Source organism: Salvelinus fontinalis, chromosome 8 (assembly GCF_029448725.1).
Source record: "Salvelinus fontinalis isolate EN_2023a chromosome 8, ASM2944872v1, whole genome shotgun sequence".
NCBI classification, from domain to species: Eukaryota; Metazoa; Chordata; class Actinopteri; order Salmoniformes; family Salmonidae; genus Salvelinus; species Salvelinus fontinalis.
The window spans coordinates 25,692,287-25,715,429 of NC_074672.1; the positions used below are offsets into that span (position 1 = coordinate 25,692,287).

The 23,143-nt window shown below is 42.2% G+C and overlaps 1 protein-coding gene across 3 annotated transcripts; it reads left to right on the forward strand.

Moving 5' to 3' along the window:
• Nucleotides 1-53: 53 nt before the first annotated feature.
• Nucleotides 54-22,381, forward strand: LOC129860965 (acetyl-coenzyme A synthetase, cytoplasmic-like). 3 transcript variants are annotated; one of them, XM_055931935.1, is made up of 18 exons: nucleotides 54-1,037; nucleotides 1,839-2,034; nucleotides 7,543-7,738; nucleotides 8,255-8,327; nucleotides 8,986-9,061; nucleotides 9,278-9,389; nucleotides 10,227-10,274; nucleotides 13,186-13,323; nucleotides 13,451-13,621; nucleotides 15,586-15,719; nucleotides 17,325-17,457; nucleotides 18,072-18,128; nucleotides 18,243-18,323; nucleotides 18,513-18,621; nucleotides 18,818-18,886; nucleotides 19,173-19,349; nucleotides 19,477-19,551; nucleotides 19,722-22,381. In XM_055931935.1, exons 1-18 carry the CDS (start codon nucleotides 911-913, stop codon nucleotides 19,847-19,849), a joined length of 2,100 nt encoding a protein of 699 aa, XP_055787910.1. In that variant the 5' UTR covers nucleotides 54-910; the 3' UTR covers nucleotides 19,850-22,381. The 3 variants fall into 3 exon arrangements, with proteins under 3 accessions (XP_055787910.1, XP_055787911.1, XP_055787912.1); XM_055931936.1 differs by lacking the exon at nucleotides 10,227-10,274; XM_055931937.1 differs by lacking the exon at nucleotides 1,839-2,034 and having other exon boundaries at nucleotides 949-1,037.
• Nucleotides 22,382-23,143: the final 762 nt, after the last annotated feature.

Below are 23,143 nucleotides of genomic sequence, written 5' to 3' on the forward strand. Positions count from 1 at the left end.
TAATGGAATCGTAATCGTTCTCCTCAAATATGATTGGCTGCTGCTCCGCCCATTTTAGGGCCAACCGGAGTTCAGTTTACCGTCATTCCTCATGCGCTCTTCGCGTTGTCTCTGTCTTCAAAAGACAACATTTGGACGAAGGGCAGACCACCTCCACTTCAGGGAAAACGGATACTTTTGCAGATAAACATTCCATGTTGCTTAATTTGAATGGAAGAAGGCGCCATCAAGTCAAGTGGTGTCCAACCTACCACTTCAAACAGAACGGCCTCATCTCGCTCTCAAGTCAATCGTTTGCTACTTCCTTATAATTATAGCAGCTAGATTTATTTTATTTTTTTATACAAGGATTTGAACTCCAGCCAGCGGTGGGTCTAAGTTAGCTAGCTAACTGAAAACGCAGTTATTAACCTTTTGAATAGCAAGAAGTGGTTTATATTTTAAGCTATTTTCTAACGCGATGAATAGCTGATGTCGCTAAAGTTAACTAGCTGCTATCTCGTTTCTTTTGGGTTATATAAATATTGCTTGGATTTGCAACCAGCTAAGTTAACGTTGGCTAGTTTGACAGTTAGCTAACGTCATTATCTCAGTTAACGTACTGTATTGCTTTCCTATACATTAATCGAGATAGTCGACTTCTAAAGTAGCTAGGAGGCTAAAGAAGCATCCTTAAACAAGGAAGTAAGAATGAACTATGCCAGTTGTACCATTGTTTTTGTTCAATACCATGCAGTGAGAGGGTGACTCACTGGAGGCTTTTTTTAAATTGCACGTAGTAGTTTGAGCTGCAGTAAGCACGAACAAATAGCGCAATTTATCGTCAATACCATTCTTCGCAGTTTTGCCATCTTTTGTCTCGTATTTCGATAGTTAGGATAGATAGCTAGCCAGCTGACTCGAGGGCAAAATGATTCCAGACAAAGCACCGAAGGAGGACGTATTTCATGCAGGAGGAGACTTAAAGAAGGATGCTCATGTACCCAACTTTGAGAAGTACAAAGAACTCTACCTGAAATCTATTGAAAATCCAGATGGTAGGTTTATTTACAAATACATTTAAATCAAATTGAATTAGTCACATGCGCCGAATACAAGCGGTGTAGACCTTACAATGAAATACTTACAAGCCCCAAACCAAAAATGCAGTTTAAAAAATACGAAATAAAGGTAACAAGTAGTTTAACTAGCAGCAGTAAAAAAATAAACAATAGCGAGATTATATACAGGGTGTACGGGTTAGTCGAGGTAATGTGTACTTGTAGGTAGAGTTATTAAAGTGACAATGCATATATAATAACGTAAAAGAGAGGAGGGGGGGGGACAATGCAAATAGTCTGGGTAGCCATTTGATTAGATGTTCATGAGTCTTATGGCTTGTGGGTAGAAGCTGTTAAGAAGCCTCTTGGACTTAGACTTGGAACTCCGGTACCACTTGCCGTGTGGTAGCAGAACGAACTGTCTATGGCTGGGGTGGCTTATCAAAGCCTTGTGGAAATTAAAGTATTACATGAACAAAAACCTTTGACTTATACCAGCAGTAGGTCTTATTTTACTTCAGACCCCAGTGTATAGATTTTGCCAGCATATCTTTCACATGTCTATGCTAGTGTGCTTATCTTGCTTCATGTTTGCTTTTTTTCTGTAACATGGTTTAGACATTTGGGAGAATCTTACTCGGAAGCTTTCCAACAACTGTGAGCATGTCAAGGAAATGTGACACAAGAAATGAATGTGTTTGTCATTTCTGTGTTCTCTGGTGGGGGAGGATGATTGTCCCTATCAGCCACCTGTCATGGGTCATCAGAATGGCCCTTCATTATGTTTCCTTGTTCCAGCGTTCTGGGGTGACATTGCAAAAGACTTCTACTGGAAGTCGAAGCACACGGGCCAGTTCATGGACTACAACTTTGACGTGACGAAGGGGGAGATCTACATCAAGTGCATGGAGGGGGCCACCACCAACATCTGCTACAATGTCCTGGACTGTAACGTTCATGAGAGGAGGCTAGGGGACAAAGTGGCATTCTACTGGTGTGTCAAATCAAATTTTATGGGTCACATACACATGGTTAGCAGATGTTATTGCGAGTGTTGCGAAATGCTTGTGACTCTAGTTCCGACAGTGCAGCAATATCTAACAAGTAATCTTAACAATTCCACAACTATCTAATACACACATCTAAGTAAAGGAATGGAATAAGAATATTTAAATATATGGATGAGCAATGACTGAGCGGCTTAGGCAAGATGCAAAAGATGTTATAAAATACAGTTTATACATATGAGATGAGTAATGCAAGATATGTAAACATTATTGAAGTGACTAGTAGTCCTTTATTGAAGTGGCCAATAACTTCAAGTTTGTATGTAGGCAGCAGCCTCATTGTGTTGGTGATGGCTGTTTAAAAGTCTGATGGCCTGTGTATGTGTGTTGAAAGGGGTTATGGAGGCTGTCAAAGCACTCTCTCCTTGACATTGTATGGTTCACTGCTTGAGGAGAGTGCCCCTCTGGAACAATTTGATGGAATTCTAGGACAGGAGGCTGAATGCTTCTACAATGATCCTCGGTCCTTTGTATCTGGTCTTGTCTGAAATGACTAGTGCTCAAGACCCCCGCCCCCCTCTTTTGTAAAGCCAGCCCCAGGTCAGAGATGTCCTCATGAATGAATAGTGAATCTATGAGGACGGATAGACTTCTAGTGCTGGGTGGGTTATTAAGGGATGTGGTAGCTACTTGTGTGTTTTGTTGGTATGAGTGAATAGGAGAGCTTTGAAGTTGAGACACAATACACACATGCTCTTTGCTCACCCCATTAACCACACCAGACTAGGTCATTTAGACCACAGGGAATTGACATCGATGTATGCTCCATTTTTGATATGCTCTAGTCTCAAGTGTATGTGTCTTGCAAATTGTTGTGCATTTACCAGTTGATGTCTAATGATGAACAGCAATGGGCCTACACTTGACTTTGACTGCGTATGTTACTCGGAGGTCTCAACTTAACTGATTTTAGAAAACCGACTTCTCACTATAGGAGATGTTTTTTCTCACTAGTAGAATTTTGAAGTGTATTCCTTGCCGACAGGCTAGTCATTACAGTTACTAAAGTTGGGAGAGATTTTGCAAAACTTAGACATTTCTTTGTCCCACGTTGCTCTAGCGTAAAATGCAATGTTCTCTACAGTCTCTTCTAGTGCTCATGACTCCTCAAGTGTGAATGTCTGTCCTATCAGTTCCAATGTACTGTCAGCCATACCATTAGATTTGCCCTGCTACTTCTCAGCTTATTTAATCCAATGGATATGTCCTTTTCTTTATCAAGTTACTTTTTGGTCTCGCAATGTTGTAATAGGCTAGCTTTTTGTCTGGGGATAGTCTACTTTAGCTGTTTTGTCCCTAAATGATCTAATTTGTATTATAAACTGGGTAGTTTGAGCCCTGAATGCTGATTTGGCTGAAAGCCGTGGTATATCAGACCGTATACCATGGGTATGATGAAACATGTATTTTTTACGGCTCTAATTACATTGGTAACCAGTTTATAATAGAAATAAGGCACCTCGGGGGTTTGAGATATATGGCCAATATACCACGGCTAAGGGCTGTGTCTTAGCACTCTGTGTTGTCGTGCATAAGAACAGGCCTTAGCTTTGGTATATTGGCCATATACCACACCCCCTCGGGCCTTATTGCTTAACTATAGTTTGTTTATTTAGTGCATGTGTAGGTAATAGGCAGGCCTATGTTTTTGTCTGTCCTCTGCCAACCTCCACAACAGAGTTGGCGTCTTTGTCATCTGTACTTTGACATCTTGAACGTGAGTGGAAAGATTTTTTTTTCTGCTGACTATTTATAGGAGTGTGTGTGTGTGTTTCGCCACACTCTGTCACCACCAGAGAGAGGGAAACTGTTTGGATGACCTTGACCTACCAGCAATGGTGTAGTTTTCTGCCAATGAGCAGAATGCAGCTCACAAACATAAATCTAAAAGGGAGCAGTGGGCAGTCTCTAGTGAGAGATCCATGTTGTGTGAAAGCAGAACTTTGCATGGTATTTTCCTCCTCGCGCTCTTGCACATAAAACGTGAGATAACAGTGCCCTTCTACAGTATCTGGGAGGCCTATTGTGTTGCACAATAGGAAAGACCAAACTCGGCCTTTCCTTTAGATTTCCTATTAGACACGGCTGTGTTTTGTTTATATTAAGCAATGTGTGTCCTGGACTGTAGAGGAGAACTCCAAATGCTATTAAGTTTATCATAAGTCTATGTGCTGTTTGCTCAAATGCATTTGCTACCTCAAATGAGAAATCCATTATCTTCTCTCCCACACTGATTTCTGTCTGGCAGAGTTACTTTCGCACTCAAATTAACAAGGTATGGCAGAGCAACAACACAATTAGTGATTGTTATCCTTGGGTGGAATGTGGGCTGATTGGGTGAACTTGGTTACAGTGAGTTTTGCTCTAATTTTGTAGAAGTCCCTAGGGGCTCTTGTTATGGGCCAGTGGGATAAGAGGGCCAACTGTGTAAGGGACACAGTGCTTTAACCTCAAAGTCTAAGCTGTTGGGTGGGGGTGGGGGACTAAGCTAACATATGGACTTGTTTCAAGATGGTCATACCATGGATGATTTAGCTATTTGATTTTGAATTTTTAGGACCACTTTAGGTATATATAAAAAATATTTGTTGCCACAAATCTACCTTCATCCTTCCATTCATTTGTATGGGTTCCCTTCAGACGGGTCCTGTGACTCTTGTGAGGGTGTAGAGCAAAACGGAGAACAACATGTTTGTGAGTTTCCCCTTTCCATAGAGTGGCCATAATAGTACTGTAGGCCAAACCGTTTGGACGTTACAGACGTTTTCGTGAAGACTGATATTCGGGATGTCTAACGAACACCGCTGTAGCGCGGCCATAGGCGGATGTGTTGGACTGAGACGTAGCCTATGCAATATCTCTCAAGCTGACATCTCTAGCTTAAACTGACCGTTTCTGAAGCAGATTTTTGTATTTTGATACTTCGATTGAAGCACGGGAGTCGATAGACTCTTAAGGATTAACAGAGGTACAATCATGCCCAGTAACCACACAGTCCCAAATTCTACCGTTAGTGCGCACACTGCCATTTTAAGAGCTTGTCCTTAGTTTGCCGGTCATGCGTTTCTCGTTTTTAAAGGCGATTCCAAGAGACAAATGATTCCACAGCTCAGGCACATTGCTGAGTAAAGCAGAGAGCCACAATGTCACAGTTTATTACTTTAACTGTAGGCACATGGGATACTTAGCTAGAATTTATCCACATTGAATATTAGGTTTGTGAGCATGTTGGTGTGCTTGAATGGTTTGAGTAGAAAGCAGGGGTTTAGTATTACTCGTCTTCAGAATTTTGGGGGGGATAACATCTACAGTGCCTTCAGAAAGTATTCGTACACCTTGACTTCCACATTTTTGTTGTTACACCCTGAATTCAAAATGGATTAAATCTTTTTTCCCGCACATCTACACAACCCATAATGACAGTGAAAACTTGTTTTTAGAAATGTTTGCAAATGTATTTCAAATTGAAATATCATATTACGTAAGTATTCACACCCCAAAGTTAATACTTTTGTAGAAGCACCTTTTGGCAGCGACTACAACTGTGAATCTTAAGAGCTTTCCAACCCTGGATTATACAACATTTGCCCATTTTATTCTTATTTAAAATGATTCAAGCGCTGTCAAGTTGATCATTGTCAAGTCTTGCCATAGATTTTCAAAACAGTAACAAGGCTACTCAGGAACATTCAATGTCGTCTTGGTAAGCAATTGCAGTGTATATTTGGCCTTGTGTTTTAGGTTATTGTCCTGCTGAAAGGTCAATTCGTCTCCCAGTGTCTGTTTGAAAGCAGACTGAACCAGGTTTTCCTCTAGGATTTTGCCTGTTCTTAGCTGTATACCCATAACATGATGCAGCCACCACCATGCTTGAGTTAGGAAGGACACCTGTTAATTAACTTCACCATGCTCAAAGAGATATTCGGCGTCTGCTTTTTTTCATTATTACACATCTACCAATCGGTGCCCTTCTTTGCGAGGCGTTGAAAAACCTTCTTGGTCTTTGTGGTTGAATCTCTGCTTGAAATTCACTACTCGAATGTGAGACAATTGTATGTGTGGTGTACAGTGATTGGGTAGTTATTCAAAAATCATGTTACCCTCTATTGAACATAGAATGAGTCCATGCAACTTGTGGAATTGTTAGGCACATTTTTACTCCTGAACTTATGTAGGCTTGACAACGAAGGGGTTGACTACTTATTGACTCGACAACGTTTAAATTTTTTTTTTTTAAATAAACATTTCTAAAATGTTCTAACAAAATTCCACTTTGACATTAAGAGGATTGTGTGTAGATCAGTGACACAAAATCCCAATTTTTATCCATTTTAAATTTAACCTTTTCTCCAGTCTGAGGTCCTGAGCGCTCTGGAGCAGGTTTTCATCAAGGATCTCTCTGTACTTTGCTCTGTTAATCTTTCCTTCAACCCTGACTAGTCTTCCAGTCCCTGCCACTGGAATACCCCACAGAATGATGCTGCCGCTACCATGCTTCACTGTAACGATGGTGTAAGGTTTCCTCCAGAAGTGATGCTTGGCATTCAGGCATAAGAGTTCAATCTTGGTTTTATCAGACCAGAGAATCTTGTTTCTCATAGTTTGAGAGTCCTTAAGTGCCTTTTGGCAAACTCCAAGTGGCTGCCATGTACCTTTTACTGAGGAGTGCCTTTTACTGAGGTGAGGAGTGGCTTCTGTCTGGCCACTCTACCATAGGCCTGATTGGTGGAGTGCTGCAGAGATGGTTGTCCTTCTGGAAGGTTCTCTGATCTCCACAGAGGAACTCTGGAGCTCTATCAGAGTGACCATTGAGTTCTTGATCACCTCCCAGACCAAGGCCCTTCTCCCCCAATTGCGGAGTTTGGTCGGGCAGCCAGCTCTAGGAAGAGTCTTGGTGGTTCCAAACTTCTTCCATTTTAAGAAAGCTGGAGGCCACTGTGTTGGGGACCTTCATTTGCTGCAGATCTTTTTTGGTAGCTTTCCCCAGGTGTATGCCTCGGAGCTCTATGGAAAATTCCTTCGACCTCATGGCTCGGTTTTTGCTCTGACATGCACTGTCAACTGTGGGACCTTATATAGACAGGTGTGTGCCTTTCCAAATCATGTCCAATCAATTGAATTTACCACAGGTGGACTCCAATCAAGTTGTAGAAACATCTCAAGAATGATCAATGGAAACAGGATGCACCTGAGCTCAATTTTGAATCTCATAGCAAAGGGTCTGAATAGTTATGTAAATGTATTTCTGTTTTAAATTTCTAAAAAACAGTTTTTCCTTTGTCATTATGGGTTATTGTTTGTAGATTGAGGATTTTTATTGAATCCATTTTGGAATGAGGCTGTAACGTAACAATGTGGAAAAAGAGAAGGCGTCTAAATACTTTCAGAATGCACTGTATCTCTGTATGATATCAATGCTGTTGGTCCCCTTACAGGGAAGGGAACGAGCCTGGCGACGAGAGCACGGTGACATACAGAGAGCTGCTCCAGCAGGTTTGCCAGTTTGCCAATGTGCTCAAGTCCCAGGGGGTGAAGAAGGGCGACCGCGTGTCCATCTACATGCCAATGGTGGTGGAGCTGGTGGTGGCCATGCTGGCCTGTGTCCGCATCGGGGCTGTGCACTCAATCGTGGTGAGTAACTAACAACATACACCTAAACTGTCTGGATTAGGCAGATTTTCCGTGGCAAAAAAATAAAACACAAAGCAGACTTTATGATCCTTTTAAAATCCTACTTTATGTAAAATATTGTGTGCTATAGCTTGCGAAATAAGTGTGACTCTGGGTGACAACATGAGGCTGTGTTTTCCAACATTAGGACTGTTTTGCTCTAAGTCTGCTTCATATTTTAGTCTCCTTTTCTTCCTGACGTCATACTGGTATCATTGACAACCCTAAAACCTATAGGCACATCATACCAGCCGGATTTATACCGTCATTAAAGTGCACTTCAACGACCTTGAATTAGTAGGTAAAGTGGCTGTAATACCCATTTTGCTAGCTTTTTCCTCATACAGACTTAGAAGGAACATATCTATCTACCAACACCCTACAAGGCAAACAGAATAGGCAAACACTTTACAGTGCATTTGCACACAGTACACTGTGTATTTGATGTGTGTATTTCTGTGTGTGTGTACTATCCAGTTTGCAGGCTTTTCGGCAGAGTCGCTGTGCGAAAGGATCCTGGACTCCCAGTGCTCGTTGCTGATCACGGCCGGTGAGACTGCAAACTAAACTGCACTAATAAAGACACTCTTATTAGATTGGATTACAGTGCCACAGATTATCCCCTGACCCCCTAATCCACAGTGTTAATTAGCGTGGCTTTGTACTCATCATAGTGAGCCCAGCCCACTGTACAGGCCTACTGCATCACTGTACAGCTTTGGATTTGGAGTGACGCTAATCGGATAACCACCATAACCTCTTTAGATGGGGACCCATTGTGAGTGACTGGGTGTGGTCCTGGGCAATTTTGGTCTATGGCTGAAGACTGTTACATGGGGAATTAAGTGAATTAAAAACGTTGCACATTAGCGACACCCGTTGGCTGCTGTTCAATTACACTAGAACCCAGACATGCATTCATTTGATATCCTAAAACATTTTGGAGCTGAGCACGCAATACTAAAATGTTTTGCCACATATGAATATAATCTAAGAATCATTCATTTGTTGTCAGCGGATTTTAAAATATCAATATGAAGATTGTTCCCAGGTTGTGACAGGTTTATGCCAATGCAGTCAGACCGACAGTACCAGTGAAGTCCTGTCGATAGCAAGCACTGCCCTGCCTTTCTCTCATTGATCGGTGTGCACCCTTTGACCTCATCCGTTCTGAACTCCCCCATCCCATCATACCCCCCCTCTCTCAGATGGCTTCTACAGAGGAGATAAGCTCATCAACCTGAAGGTGATCGCTGACGACGCACTACAGAAATGCAGGGACAAGTAAGGACACCCTTTCTATCTGACTAGCCAGTCGCGTATACAGACTTCTACTCTCTCTTTGCTTGATATTTACAACACATCCTTGCCGATAGATATCTGTATGTTTACTTGGAGAGGGTCATGCAGACTTTGTTCATGTGAATCACGACTCTGTCCTTTTACTTTATCTCTTCTTCTACTCTTTCACACTGCCCAACTCTCTTCTCCATATGTCAGGAGTTTCCCAGTACAGAGGTGTATCATGCTTAAACATCTGTCCAAGGTGGTGGAGGCCATTCCCCTCAGCTCTCAGTCTCCCCCAGCCAAGCGGCCCTGTCCTGACCTGCAGGTGAGACCACCAGCAAAAGCTCTCACACGCGCCTCGGTCTCTCTACAGGGTTCTATTCATTAGAGCACACCACAGCAAACTGTTTTGCAACGGAAATTAAAAATGGGTGTTTGTTCTTGGACAATTACCCCTTTTTCTCCCCGATTTCGTGTTATCCAATTGGTAGTTAGTCTTGTCCCATCGCAACAACTCCCCTACGGACTCGGGAGAGGCGACGGTTGAGAGCCATGTGTCCTCCGAAACACGACCCTGCCAAGCTACACTGATTCTTGACATGCTGCTCTCTTAACCCGGAAGCCAGCCTCACCAATGTGTTAGAGGAAACACCGTACAACTGGTGACCGAAGTCAGCATGCATGCATGCGCGATAGGACAAGGACATCCCAGCCGGCCAAACCCTCCCCTAACCCGGACGATGCTGGGCCAATTGTGCGCCGCCTCATGGGTCTCCCGGTTGCAAGACAGCCTGGGATCGAAACCGGGTCTGTAGTGACGCCTCTAGCACTGCGATGCGGTGCCTTAGACCGCTGTCCCTCCCTGTTCGTTTTTTCCGGTTGGTGCCTAATGAATACGACACCTGTGTTCATAGGGCAGGTCTCTCACCTTTAACATTTGCTACTGGGGCTACTGTTTAATTAATAAATACCTTATTTTCACTTTAATGTTAACTCCCTACTGTGTTTGTTTTTCACGTATCTCCAGAAACAGTCAACACGTAGATAGTCCTTTGACGAAGCCTGTACTGCTTTGTCTCGATGTCATGGTTCAAATGACATGAAGCCACCTCTTTTTATGTTTGTTCAAATAGGCCTAACCATTTCCATTAACCCCTTCTAGCAGGAGAAACAGAAAGACAGAGTAAAGAAAATCCGTCCCGTCCCTCAGGTATTTCAGATTTCCCTGAGCTTGAATTCTCTCCATTTCTTGTCCTTTTCTTCTTAACACCTGTCTGATCTACTTGTCAGCGGTAGGCTAACCCTGGGGGTGAATCGTGTTACACATATAGTAACACCCCTCTGTCTGAGTGTCTGTCTGTTAGCTCACACCTGTCAGGGGTCCCTTACCTGATCTCTGCCAGGCTTTAGGCTTTACTTTCGCTGCATTATGTAACTTTTTGGGCTACCTGACCAAATCCACATAGAAATGTGTGTTATAGATTTGTCACTAATTGTGAGAGCAAGTCTAAGAAGCGGTAGATGTGAGCTTTTTTTTGGCGGCAGTTAGCCTAGTGGTTAGAGCGTTTGGTCAGTAACCGAAAGGTCGAATCCCCGAGCTGACAAGGTAAAAATCTGTCGGTCTGCCCCTGAACAAGGTTGTTGGCCTACCGGGGAACGGTGGGTTGTCATTGTAAATAAGAATTTGTTCTTAACTGACTTGCCTAGTTAAATAAATAAAAATATTTATATCCTTCCCGTTCTAATGTATCGCTTTTGTGTCTTTTACTTTCAAACAGCTGAAAATACAATATTTTTGGTTATGGAAATTATATTTCACTGCGTTATTTGTATTTCACTGCATATTTATATTTCACTGCTTGTATTGTCACAAACTGAAATTAGGCATTAGAACTATTAGACTATTAGAATTAACTATTAGAATTTTACCAGCCAGGAAATGTCTGACCAATTTCTGCGTAGTGCATCTTTAAGATGGGGATAAATACTATTAGGTTTGACCTGAAAGAAACACTGGATATGTTTACATGCACACTAATAATTCGAACTTAAACTGATTTATGGCAGTAGGCAAATTATGCAATAGTCATGTAAACGCCTTACTCTGCCTTAATCGGCGTACGGTCAAAATCGAAGTAAACATACGCCAATTAAAACAACAGATTTTCGGAGCAATCTTTCTAATTATTAAGCCCTGTAAACAACGTAATCGGTGTAGTTGATCGTTGCATGTGGTAGCACCAGCCGAGCGAGCCAACCGCTTTAGTGTGAGTGAAGTGAGTTCGGAACAACTGAATGTATGGGTCTTAGAAGTAGTTTTCACATGTTCGAACTCCGAATCAAATATGCTTCCCAAAAATAACATGTTTGCTGTTGTAGAACGTTTATTTTGATTGTGTGTTTTCTGCATTTATCAGAGTGCCATCAAGTAGCCTGATTTCAGATGTGTCCATACAAACAGGATTGTTAAAGAAATCATTCTTCTTGCAAAGCATGTAAACTTTTATTCAAACTATTTATTAATCTGACTATCCACAATAATCACATTATTGTGTGCATGTAACCACACTCACTGAAGGATAAACAATGACTAAGGTTTCAGATAAGAGGTAATTGACCCCTGACTCCATGTAGATGTAATTGATCTCTCATACTGTAAGTGGGGTCTTTCATTTCATGCTTCAGATAATGTATTTTTTTTAAAGCCTTACTGAGATTGTGCACCACTGTCAAATACACTCAGTTTATTAGGTACACCCATCTAGTACTGGGTCGGACCCGCCTTTGACTCCAGAACAACCCAAATTCTTTGGGGTGTGGAAATGTTGTTCAATTGGTATCAAGGGACCTAACGTGTGCCAGGAAAACATTTCCCACACCATTACACCACCAGCCTCTACCGGTGACAGCAGGCAGGGTGGGGCCGTGGACTTACGCCAAATCCTGATTCTGCCATCAGCATGACGCAACAGGAACCAGGATTCGTCGGACCAGGCAATGTTTTTCCACTCCTCAATTGTCCACCTTTGGTGCTGGCTCCACTTCTTGTTTTTAGCTGATGGGGGTGGAGTCCGGTGTGGTCGACTGTTGCCATAGCCCATGAGTGACACGGACCGACTAGTTCCGAGATGCCGTTCTGCACACCACTGTTGTACTACGCCGTTAATTGCCTGTTTATGGCCCGCCTGTTAGCTTGCGCAATTCTTGCCATTCTCCTTCGACCTCTCTTATCAACGAGCTGTTTTCTCCCACAGGACTGCTGCTGACGGGATGTTTTTTGTTTGTAGCACCATTCTCGGTAAACCCTAGACACTGTCGTGCGTGAAAAGCCCAGGAGACTGGTCATTTCTGATATTGGAACGAGTGCGCCTGGCACCGGCGATCAGTTACTTAGATCACTTGTTTGACCCATTCTATAACGTTCAATCGAATAGTAAGTAAATGCTCCGATGCCTGTCTGCCTGCTTTATATAGCAAGCCACGACCACTTGACTAATTGTATGTTGGAGAGAACCATTTTTGTGAACAGGTTGTTGTACCTAATAAACTGTCCACTGAGTGTATATCAATACATGTGCAACACTATCAATGTTATGCACATTTGGCATATTTTAGAAAAGAAATTCAAGAAATGCAGGGCCCTACCCATATTTTTAGAACATCTCTTTCAGTGTATTTCATTAGCCCCACCCATATAGTGACCTTTAACCCCGAGAGCAGCATTTTAGGAGAGTAATTTGATTGTGAACTCTAGGAGTTAACAAATGTTTTAACTTCTCTCGCCATTGTCTCAGACTGTTAAAGTGTAAACCACGCTGATTCACTTAGACTTACCAGCACCTTTTATAGCTCATTTTTTGTCTTATCTGACCATGTTTGATTTGAGCTAACATTCTCACTCCTGATTTAGGGATTAGAAGCATTTATACTTTTCTTCCTACTGCTATCAATTAGGCTTGGTTGTTGCTCTTGACCGAATCAAAGTAAGATTAGACTTCTATTTTTTTTTTTGTGTCTATGATCGTTATCAGGATGTCTTGATGTGGTCTCTCAAGAGCTGTAAAAATTCAGGGATCCATGTCATTGTGTGTTTTTTACCAGAGTGTGTGTGGTTCCGCCAGGTGCCGTGGAACCCTGAGGTGGATCAGTGCTGGCTCAGCCTGCTGAGTGGTGTGTCTGAGGAATGTGAACCAGAGTGGTGTGACTCTGAGGATCCCCTCTTCATCCTCTACACCAGCGGCTCCACCGGGAAACCCAAGGTACACATGCTATGCAGCAGTGGCACTCCGTTTCTAACTCCCTTTCTCTCATTTTGATATAGATTTTTGCACTCTGTCTTCACATACGTGTAAATGCTGCTGTGGTGATCATGTGTCTTGTAATCAGGGTGTGCTGCACACGATCGGTGGCTATATGCTCTACGTGGCCACCACCTTCAAACTAGTGTTCGACTACCATCCTGATGATGTGTACTGGTGCACGGCCGACATCGGCTGGATCACGGGCCACTCCTACATCACCTACGGGCCCCTGGCTAACGGGGCCACCAGTGTCCTGGTGAGTGGATGGCCACAGGCTTAATACTGTCATTTAGAGGAGAAAGAGGGCTGTCTGAAATGGAACCTTATTCTGTTTGGAATCTGGTCTAAAGTAGTGCACTATAAATAGGGAATAGGAGCCTGGTCTAAAGTAGTGCACCATATATAGGGAATAGGCCCCTGGTCTAAAGTAGTGCACCATATATAGGGAATAGGGCCCTGGTCTAAAGTAGTGCACTATAAACAGTTGAAGTCGGAACTCCACAAATTTCTTTTTAAGAAACTATAGTTTTGGCAAGTCGGTTAGGACATCTACTTTGTGCATGACAAGTACTTTTTCCAACAATTGTTTACAGACAGATTATTTCACTTATAATTCACTGTATCACAATTCCAGTGGATCAGAAGTTGACTGTGCCTTTAAACAGGTTGGAAAATTCCAGAAAATGATGTCATGGCTTTAGAAGCTTCAGATAGGCTAATTGACATAATTTGAGTCAATTGCAGGTGTACCTGTGGATATATTTCAAGGTCTACCTTCAAACTCAATGCCTCTTTGCTTGACATCATGGGAAAATCAAAAGAAATCAGCCAAGACCTCAGAAAAAATTGTAGACCCCCACAAGTCTGGTTCATCCTTGGGAGTCATTTCCAAATGCCTGAAGGTACCACGTTCATCTGTACAAACAATAGTACGCAAGTATAAACCCTATGGGACCACACAGCCATCATACTGCTCAGGAAGGAGTTGTGTTCTGTCTCCTAGAGATGAACGTACTTTGGTGTGAAAAGTGAAAATCAATCCCAGAACAACAGCAAAGGACCTTGTGAAGATGCTGGAGGAAACGGGTACAAAAGTATCTATATCCACAGTAAAACGAGTCCTATATCGACATAACCTGAAAGGCCGCTCAGCAAGGAAGAAGCCACTGCTCCATAACCACCATTAAAAAAAGCCAGACTACAACTGGCTTTGCAACTGCACATGGGGACAAAGATTGTACTTTTTGGAGAAATGTCCTCTGGTCTGATGAAACAAAAATAGAACTGTTTGGCCATAATGACCATCATTATGTTTGGAGGAAAAAAGGGGAGGCTTGCAAGCCAAAGAACACCATCCCAACCGTGAAGCACGGGGGTGGCAGCATCATGCTGTGGGGGTGCTTTGCTGCAGGAGGAACTGGTGCACTAAACAAAATAGATGGCATCATGAGGTAGGAAAACTGTGGATATATTGAAGCAACATCAAGACATCAGTCAGGAAGTTCAAGCTTGGTTGCAAATGGGTTTTCCAAATGGACAATGACCCCAAGCATACTTCCAAAGTTGTGGCAAAATGGCTTAAGGACAACAAAGTCATAAAAGCTGAAATAAATAATTCTCTCTACTATATTATTCTGACATTTCACATTCTTAAAATAAAGTTGTGATCCTAAGACAGGGACTTTTTACTAGAATTAAATGTCAGGAATTGTGAAACTGAGTTTAAATGTATTTGGCTAAGGTGAATGTAAACTTCCGACTTCAACTGTATATAGGGAATAGGGCCCTAGTCTAAAGTTGTGCACTATATATAGGCAATAGGGTGCTCTTTTGGACACACCCAGAGTATTTTTATGATTAAATGTGATAAGTTTATCATTGTTATATTGAAAGAAGGCTTTACAATGTTGTGCAACAAGACTTCATAATGTTTTATGACCTTAAATGTGTCTAAAACGTCCATAGTCCATTTTGACAAACGTTAGAGATATTTGTTTTATAACCAAGTCATGGTTTTATTGACTAATATCATAAAGCGACTCATAAAAAGGTATTCCCATGTGTGTATAAACAGGAGGGGAAGATGGAAGGGGATGTTATTTTCTACCTCTACTTGTTCCTGTAGTTCAGACAGCTATTGATGACTTAGTTAGGTTATGATCATGAGGTTGTGTTTACACCATCTGCCTCTGTTTTGATGTGAATTTGATACATGTTCAGTTCGAGGGTCTGCCCACCTATCCGGACGTCAGCCGCATGTGGGAGATAGTCGACAAGTACCAAGTCACCAAGTTCTACACGGCGCCCACAGCCATCCGCCTCCTCATGAAATATGGGACCGAGCCCGTCCAGAAGTGAGTCTCCACACTCTTGGCTCATTAAGCCTGTTCCGCACCAGGATTGTGTTCATTCTGTGCACACTGTAACAAAACTGTTCAAATTGGACAGTACCTCCTTGTTGACCCTGTTTAAAAAATATATATATATCCTATTGAACATGACCTTGGCCTGAGTATGATAGGGCTTCATAGTACAGAAGAAGCATTCCTGTATCTACAGATTGAGTTCTCCATCTGTTTATATTATCATTTAATCCACTAGAGTCTAAGATGAGGGGGGGGTTCTACTAAACTATATGGAATTGGTTTAAGATGGTCATACCAAGAATAATTTAGCTATTTGAGTTTATGGACCACTTAAGACTGTGGTCACCAACCGCCTATTGACTGGTCGATCTCCAAGGCATTCCTAGTCGATCGCCAAACATTTCTATTAAAAAAACAACAGTACGCCTTGCCTTCCTATTTTTTTTATTTGTCCCAGGCTGTTGGCAGTAGGTGCACCTGTTTCAGCTGCTCTGTGTACCGGGTAGGCAACTTTTTGAACCATTTCATGTCGGAAGTTACGAACTCTGCCTTTCCCGGGGGGAGCCAATCAAGTGCACTATAGGCCTACCACTGGCCAATCGGATGGCTCAGATTACCGTGTCTGCAGTAACATAGCAGGTGTAAAAGAAAGCTACAGCAAAGTTGATACTGTGAGATTTCTAATCTTTTTAAAACATGACTAGAGCGAGGCTGGCAACAAATACAGCAAAGAGCTGCTGTTTTTGAGTTTAAGGTTTTACTCAGCACTGTCAGCTTCATGCATGGATAAACAGACAGTCCCAAACAAAGTCTAAAGGAAGTTTGTTCTGAAGTGTCTGTCCTATATCTGAGAGATATAAGAAAGTTTAGTTAAATATATCTGATCTCCATATTTACTCAACTGGTACTGAGGGAACTTCAGACGAGGCTTGTGGGTGTCCTAGAGCAAAACAAACGACGTACGTGTTCGTGAGACATTCACCTTTCCACAAAGGGGTCATATTAGTGTGTAGCCCAAACTGTTCAGATGCTACAGACAGAAGTTGGCAGATCGGATTTACAGACTTCAGACAAGTCCTATGACTCTTGTGCGGGTCGTAGAGCAAAACAGAGAACACCATCTTTCCATAGAGACATCCTGATTTTCGGGCTGTCTTGTTACCTGACAAACACCGCTCTAGCTTTGCCACCTTTCACAGCAGATGTGTAAGGCTGACATCGGCGGATGCAGTGGATTGAGATGCAGCCCGTGTTAAAACACATCTTTAGCTTAAACTGACAGATTTTGATGGGGATTTTTGTATTATGCTCATTAGATTTCCACGTTACGAGCCATGTTAGCATGACGTAACGCGGAGTACCTGGATACAGCTCTTAGCCGTGGTATATTGGCAATATACCGAAAACCTCCGAGGTGCCTTATTGCTATTATAAACTGGTTACCAGTGTAATTAGAGCGGTAAAAATACATGTTTTCAGGGCTCAAACCAACCAGTTTATAAACTGATATATATAAGTGTTGGCAAATGTCTGCATGTTTTGTTTGAGGCTATGGGGGTGTCTGTTAACCCTTTCCCTCCCTGTGTGTGTCAGGTACAAGCGGGATTCTCTGAAGGTGCTGGGGACGGTGGGGGAGCCCATCAACCCGGAGGCGTGGCAGTGGTACTACAGCGTGGTGGGGGAGAAGAGGTGCCCCGTGGTCGACACCTTCTGGCAGACTGAGACCGTCAGCAGTTTATTCTTTTTAATGAATTTTAGATTAACACACATCAAAAAAGAATGTTACTGAATAGATTTTATTGAACGGAGTGGCTGCATTCTCTTGACTCTCTACTTCACGCACATTTTTTTGTCCCCTGTGGCGATGATCGGTCTTTGACTGGCGTAGCCTACAAACTTCGACGTGTACCGAAGACATGATCGATTTGTACAACAAACGTCATTGTCTGTAACAGTAGGCTATTACAAACATAAGCACGACACCGACAGGCAGTCTGTGCTACTGCAATGTTCTTAGTTACAACATACAGAAATAGCCTACATCCTAATATATTTTTGGAGTGTTGGCTCAAATCACTGTGGGTTTTTTATTTCAGCTGTTCATAAATAAGGCAGACGTAGGTTACATTATTCGTGTTGATCAAAACATTTCAGAATGTGATTTGGTTCTTTAGCTCTGGGTAAGATGCTTCCGGTGGGGGAGGAATGGGGCGTTTACCTTCGGTCACGCAGTCTGTCTTGATTCAATACGTTAAAGACATGGATGAATTTATTGAATGGACATCTTTCTGTAACTGTAATCTCTGTTCTGACTGAATCTCTTCCCATTGGCTGTCTCAGGGTGGCCACGTGTTGACTCCTCTACCTGCTGCCACGCCCATGAAGCCTGGCTCTGCTGTAAGTGTTGTTATATTGACTATCAACTTCCCAATTCCTGCTCACTGAGATGCTCCCTCCCTGTCATCATGTTGGGCTAAATTGCCTCCTGGTCTTTTCCCATTTCTCCACCAGACGTTTCCTTTCTTTGGAGTTGTCCCTGCCATTTTGAATGAGTCTGGGGAGGAGCTTGAGGGACCAAGCGAGGGTTACCTGGTAAGACAACGGGAGCAATTAGTTATCCAGAAGTTTATGTAAAGATCTACCCAGTACTAAACATTAGATTAATTCCTTCTCCAATACGCAATATTCTCACTGCAGTATGCTGTCGGCTGTCTATATTTGATAAAGTGGATCTTCACTGCTTGTTTGACTTTGGACATCCTTGCTTCTTATCCCCCTCAGGTGTTCAAACAGCCCTGGCCAGGAGTCATGAGGACTGTGTATGGGAACCACCAGAGGTTTGAGACCACCTACTTCGAGCAATTCCCAGGATACTACGTCACTGGTGACGGTAAGATGAGTCTAACATGGCTAACACAGTCCTGAGCACCATTAATGACTGACGTTTTGTAGAATAACTCACACATTTACCATTATGTATTCTTTGTCTCATTGTGTCATGGACAGGGTTTTTTTGGTATACTAAATCAAGACCCTCTGTTGTTGACATGGAAATCGCATTAATATATTGCTGTTTTCCCCCCCAGGTTGCCGTAGAGATAAGGACGGGTATTACTGGATCACAGGGAGGATAGATGACATGTTGAATGTCTCAGGTGAGCACTTCCATCAGCTGGAGCTCTGTGAAATGTGATGTACAGTATGTTGGAGTCGTCTGTCCTGTCATCTGCACTACTGCTAGTATAGTGCTCTAACAGGTGTTCATTTATCTTGAGCTGGGGAGGTATAGAACTACCACTACTAGGGCACTGTCTGCTTTTGTGAAATATTAAAGGTTGTCTTCTAGTCATGCTAAGATAACCTTCTCTTACTTGTGATTTACAGTAGAGATCAGTGGACTGTTGTACTATATGATAATCCTGTGGGTTGTGTGTACATCAGGTCACCTGCTGAGCACGGCAGAGGTGGAGTCAGCCCTGGTGGAGCACGAGGCGGTGGTCGAGGCAGCGGTAGTTAGCAGGCCGCACCCTGTCAAAGGGGAGAGTCTCTACTGCTTCGTCACGCTTACCGACGGAGTCAGCTTCAGCCGCACCCTGGAGGCCCAGTTAAAGAAACAAGGTACGTTTTATGTGTATAAAGCCAACTACAGTACTGTCACTGAACATTATAAAGGGGATTGTCCTACACTGTCTGCATGCATCCCACACCGACAATAGGTTTCTGTACTGTTTTACTGCTTTGATAGTGAGAGAGAAGATTGGTGCCATTGCCACTCCAGACTTTATACAGAATGCCCCAGGCCTTCCCAAGACCAGATCAGGTGAGAGTGTACCTTGGTTATGATTGTTGGTTATGATTTTATTCTGTACAAACATGGTTTTGTATGTGAACATGTAACATTTTCCACTATGATTTGAAAGGTGTTTTGAATGAGAGCTGGTAACTTCATTAGTGACTGACTTGCCTTTACTTCCCCCTCTGTGTACACAGGTAAGATCATGCGGCGTGTGCTACGTAAGATTGCCCGTAACGAGCAAGACCTGGGCGATGTGTCCACGCTAGCCGACTCCTCGGTCATCGAACTGCTCTTCCAGAACCGCTGCTGTGGCGCAATGTGAGCTCACAACTACAGAGGAGGTCAGAGAGCCCTGACACTCTTACCGAGGCTAAACAGGAAGGAAGAGGACGAGGAGCAGAAGGAGATGTATAAATGTAACTGTAGAGCCTTCACTGTGGGACTCAAGCCAACACTGGGGCTAAAGAAACACAACAAAATCTCTCTAGTTTGTCAGAAGTTCAGTTCTCCCCTCTTATGAAGTACACTTGATGTACTATTAGATTCAAAAGTTAATTTTTTTTCTCCATTTGAACTATGTAGACTTTTGTCATTTTGTCCTTTTTATTTAATTGCCGTTTGACAAAGGATCGCGATGCATGTTTGTCTGCACGCTTGAAATGTTTTAAGTTGTTGAGATGCATTTTCCACTCCATCTTTGTCTTCTAGAGGCAGAGGGGGCTTGTTAGTGTGTACTAGCAGAACTGCGCTGAACACTCCTCTTTCCTCTGTTTAGACTGGCTTGATTGTATTAGAAATAAATCCAAGGTCCCCCTTTGAAGAAATAAATGAAGGATAACTGAAGCTTTCAAAAACCCTTTTATATGGCCTATGTCATTCACCAGCAACTGTCATGCTATTTAACAGGGTCTGACGGGTTATGCCACACTTGGCATAGATTCAAGGACCTGTTCTATTATCCTTTATATATGGTATGGCTTTGCTTCTACACAGAGTGTACTAAACATTAAAAACACCTTCTTAATATTGAGTCGCACCCCCCCCCCCCCTTGCCCTCAGAACAGCCTCAATTTGTCGGGGCATAAACTCTACAAGCTGTCGCAAGTGTTCCACAGCTTTCACCTGGTCACTCTGTCATGGAAAGAGCAGGTGTTTCTAATGTTTTGTAACTCAGTGTATATGATTTGTGAATAACTTATATAGTCCTTATGAAGTTTTGAAATCCTTTACAAGTTGTTTGTTTAAAGTGGGACCAAAAATAAAATGCAAGACCTGTTTACATTTATTCTAGTATTTTAAATATATATTTCATAAACTATCATTGTGTTCATGTGCCAACATTGTAAAAAAAAAAATAAAAAAAAAAGGGAAAAAAAGACTAAGCTATTTGTTTAGAAAGCATTTGTCTGTTATGTCACATGTTTTACAGTTTTATCTTTTTCTTGCCCCTTTGCATCAAAGCGACATGCAATAACAGTAAATGGGCTGACTGCTTCCTGTGATCTGTTTTTATTATTTTTGGATATAAACCTGTGTTCTAGGCACCAAATGGTAGAAAACAAACCAACAGGGAGAGACTACTTTGACTTTACATTTTTTTTCATTTTCTGTTGTAAAACTTGTAAAAATGTTTTCCATCGCATGTCCTAATGAGTACAACTCTGTGCTGGGCATGTTGGAGCGCTGTAATCGCTCAGCTGCGTCTCTCATCTCACACCTTTGCAGTTTTTCTTGACCTTTCCTACGTTTCCAGTAGATGGTGCTATTATTATACAAGACCTACAGTATACTGTGTTCAGTTATTAGCTGGAATCCTTAGTTGCTACTGTTTTTACTCATAAATGGATGATGTATATATCCATTGTTTCTTGAAAAAGATATATAAATGCCTCATGGGCTTAGTTTAACTGGCGTACACCATCAGAACTCTATAAGCTTGTTTTAATCCAATGTTTGTAAACAAACAATATATGGGCTCAAAACATGGTTAAACTAATTGTAATATCAAGGATGGTCAGACATTGCAGCCATAGCTCTATCTTTGAATTTGAGTGGTTCCATTTCTCCAGGCCCATCCCTCAACTTTTTCAGAAACAAAGGCTATTGACTGCTTTGTATTGTTTCAATTAAGAACTCTAGTTTTAAAGAACAGGATCTTTGGGTATCTGACATAAAGAATGATAGAGTCCTGTAGTGGCCAAAAGGCCATGTTAGCATGGGCAGCACCGTTGAATGCTTCCACCATTTTAGTGTAATCATTGGGTGGGACTTCCAACTTCATTGGCTGATCCCTCCTGGTGACCCTGTTGGGTCATGTCCAACCGTGTCATCAGAAGAATCATCAAGAAAATTGACTACTTCGAAATGGAGATAGCACGGGCAGTGCCATAGATACTTCCCTAATCAGCCTTACTGCTTTATGCTACGCTGACTGTTAAAACAACTAGGGGCTTCTTCATCTTGTCGATAATTGACATTTGTCTGCAATAATTGGCATTAAAAAAAATTCAGGGTCACTTGGATACATTATCATAAGATGAGTAAACAAGTCCTTAATCTTTCCTTTTTGTGTCGCATCCATTTTTCTGGTCATTTGACTGAATCATAAAATAGTCTAATATTGGAAAGTGTGAATGTATTAAAGGATATGCTACTGCTGTAAATTAAGTAATTATGTGTGTGCTGTCTGGCTTGCTTATATAATTAAGTTGTAGCTGACCCATTATTTTTTTGTATTGTTTGTTCATGCCCTTTTCATCAACTGCCTATTTAACTGGAAGCCACCAGCCAGTATCCTGTAGAGTCGAAGATGAATAAATATATTAATGATCCACGAATAAATATATTAATGATCCACTCGCTCTTCATTGTGTTCTACTCACTGATTGATTTCTTCTCAGATTTCTCCTGGAATGGAACCTGCCTTCTGTTTAAGTGGAACCAGCACCACCCTCAAGATGGCAGGGATGGAGCATAGATGAGACTTAGTAACTATAGTAGTATCCTTTGTCATTGTGTGTAGACTGGAGAGAGGGTATACTCCACAGGAGGTTGGTGGCAACTTAATTAGTTAGGACAGGCTTGTGGTATTGTCTGGAGTGCAATAAGTGGAATGGTATCAAATACATGTCGTTTCCATGTGTTTGATTCCATTTTCTCCATTCCAGCCGTTATTATGAGCCGTTCTCTCAGCAGCCTCCACTGAACTCTAGCTATGAATATATAGATTTTTCAAATTCTATTGAGTCTATATAATGAAATACATGCTTATCTAGTATAGGAAATTGATACACACTTGTGTGATGTTGATCGGTAACATGAACCATTTGCTGCCCATGGGGATGGCTGGGACTGAATAATTGATGAAGTTGTTATTGGTTTTGGGGTAGAGGCTGGACTGTATGTATTCATTGTATTCATGTCCAGCAGCATGTGTTCATTATATATATCTGGCTCCCTTCTTCCAGCTCAGTTTTGCTCAGGGACATGAACAGCCCTAACGACGCTGTGGTCGTTCATCAATGAGACAGGTGAAGCAAAGGGGTTTGTCCTCATGTTTTGGTGAGGTGTGTGTGAGAGAGAGTGGCTGGGGGACCACATGATGTGTCAGGTTATT

What these genes read in the sequence shown, in the direction of transcription:
- LOC129860965 (XM_055931935.1), top strand. Translation starts at nt 911, where the DNA reads ATGATTCCAGACAAAGCACCGAAGGAGGACGTATTTCATGCAGGAGGA. An exon ending in GGGCTGTGCACTCAATCGTG is followed by an intron (nt 7,739 to 8,254) that starts GTGAGTAACTAA and finishes TGTACTATCCAG; the next exon opens with TTTGCAGGCTTTTCGGCAGA. An exon ending in GGCCCAGTTAAAGAAACAAG is followed by an intron (nt 19,350 to 19,476) that starts GTACGTTTTATG and finishes CTGCTTTGATAG; the next exon opens with TGAGAGAGAAGATTGGTGCC.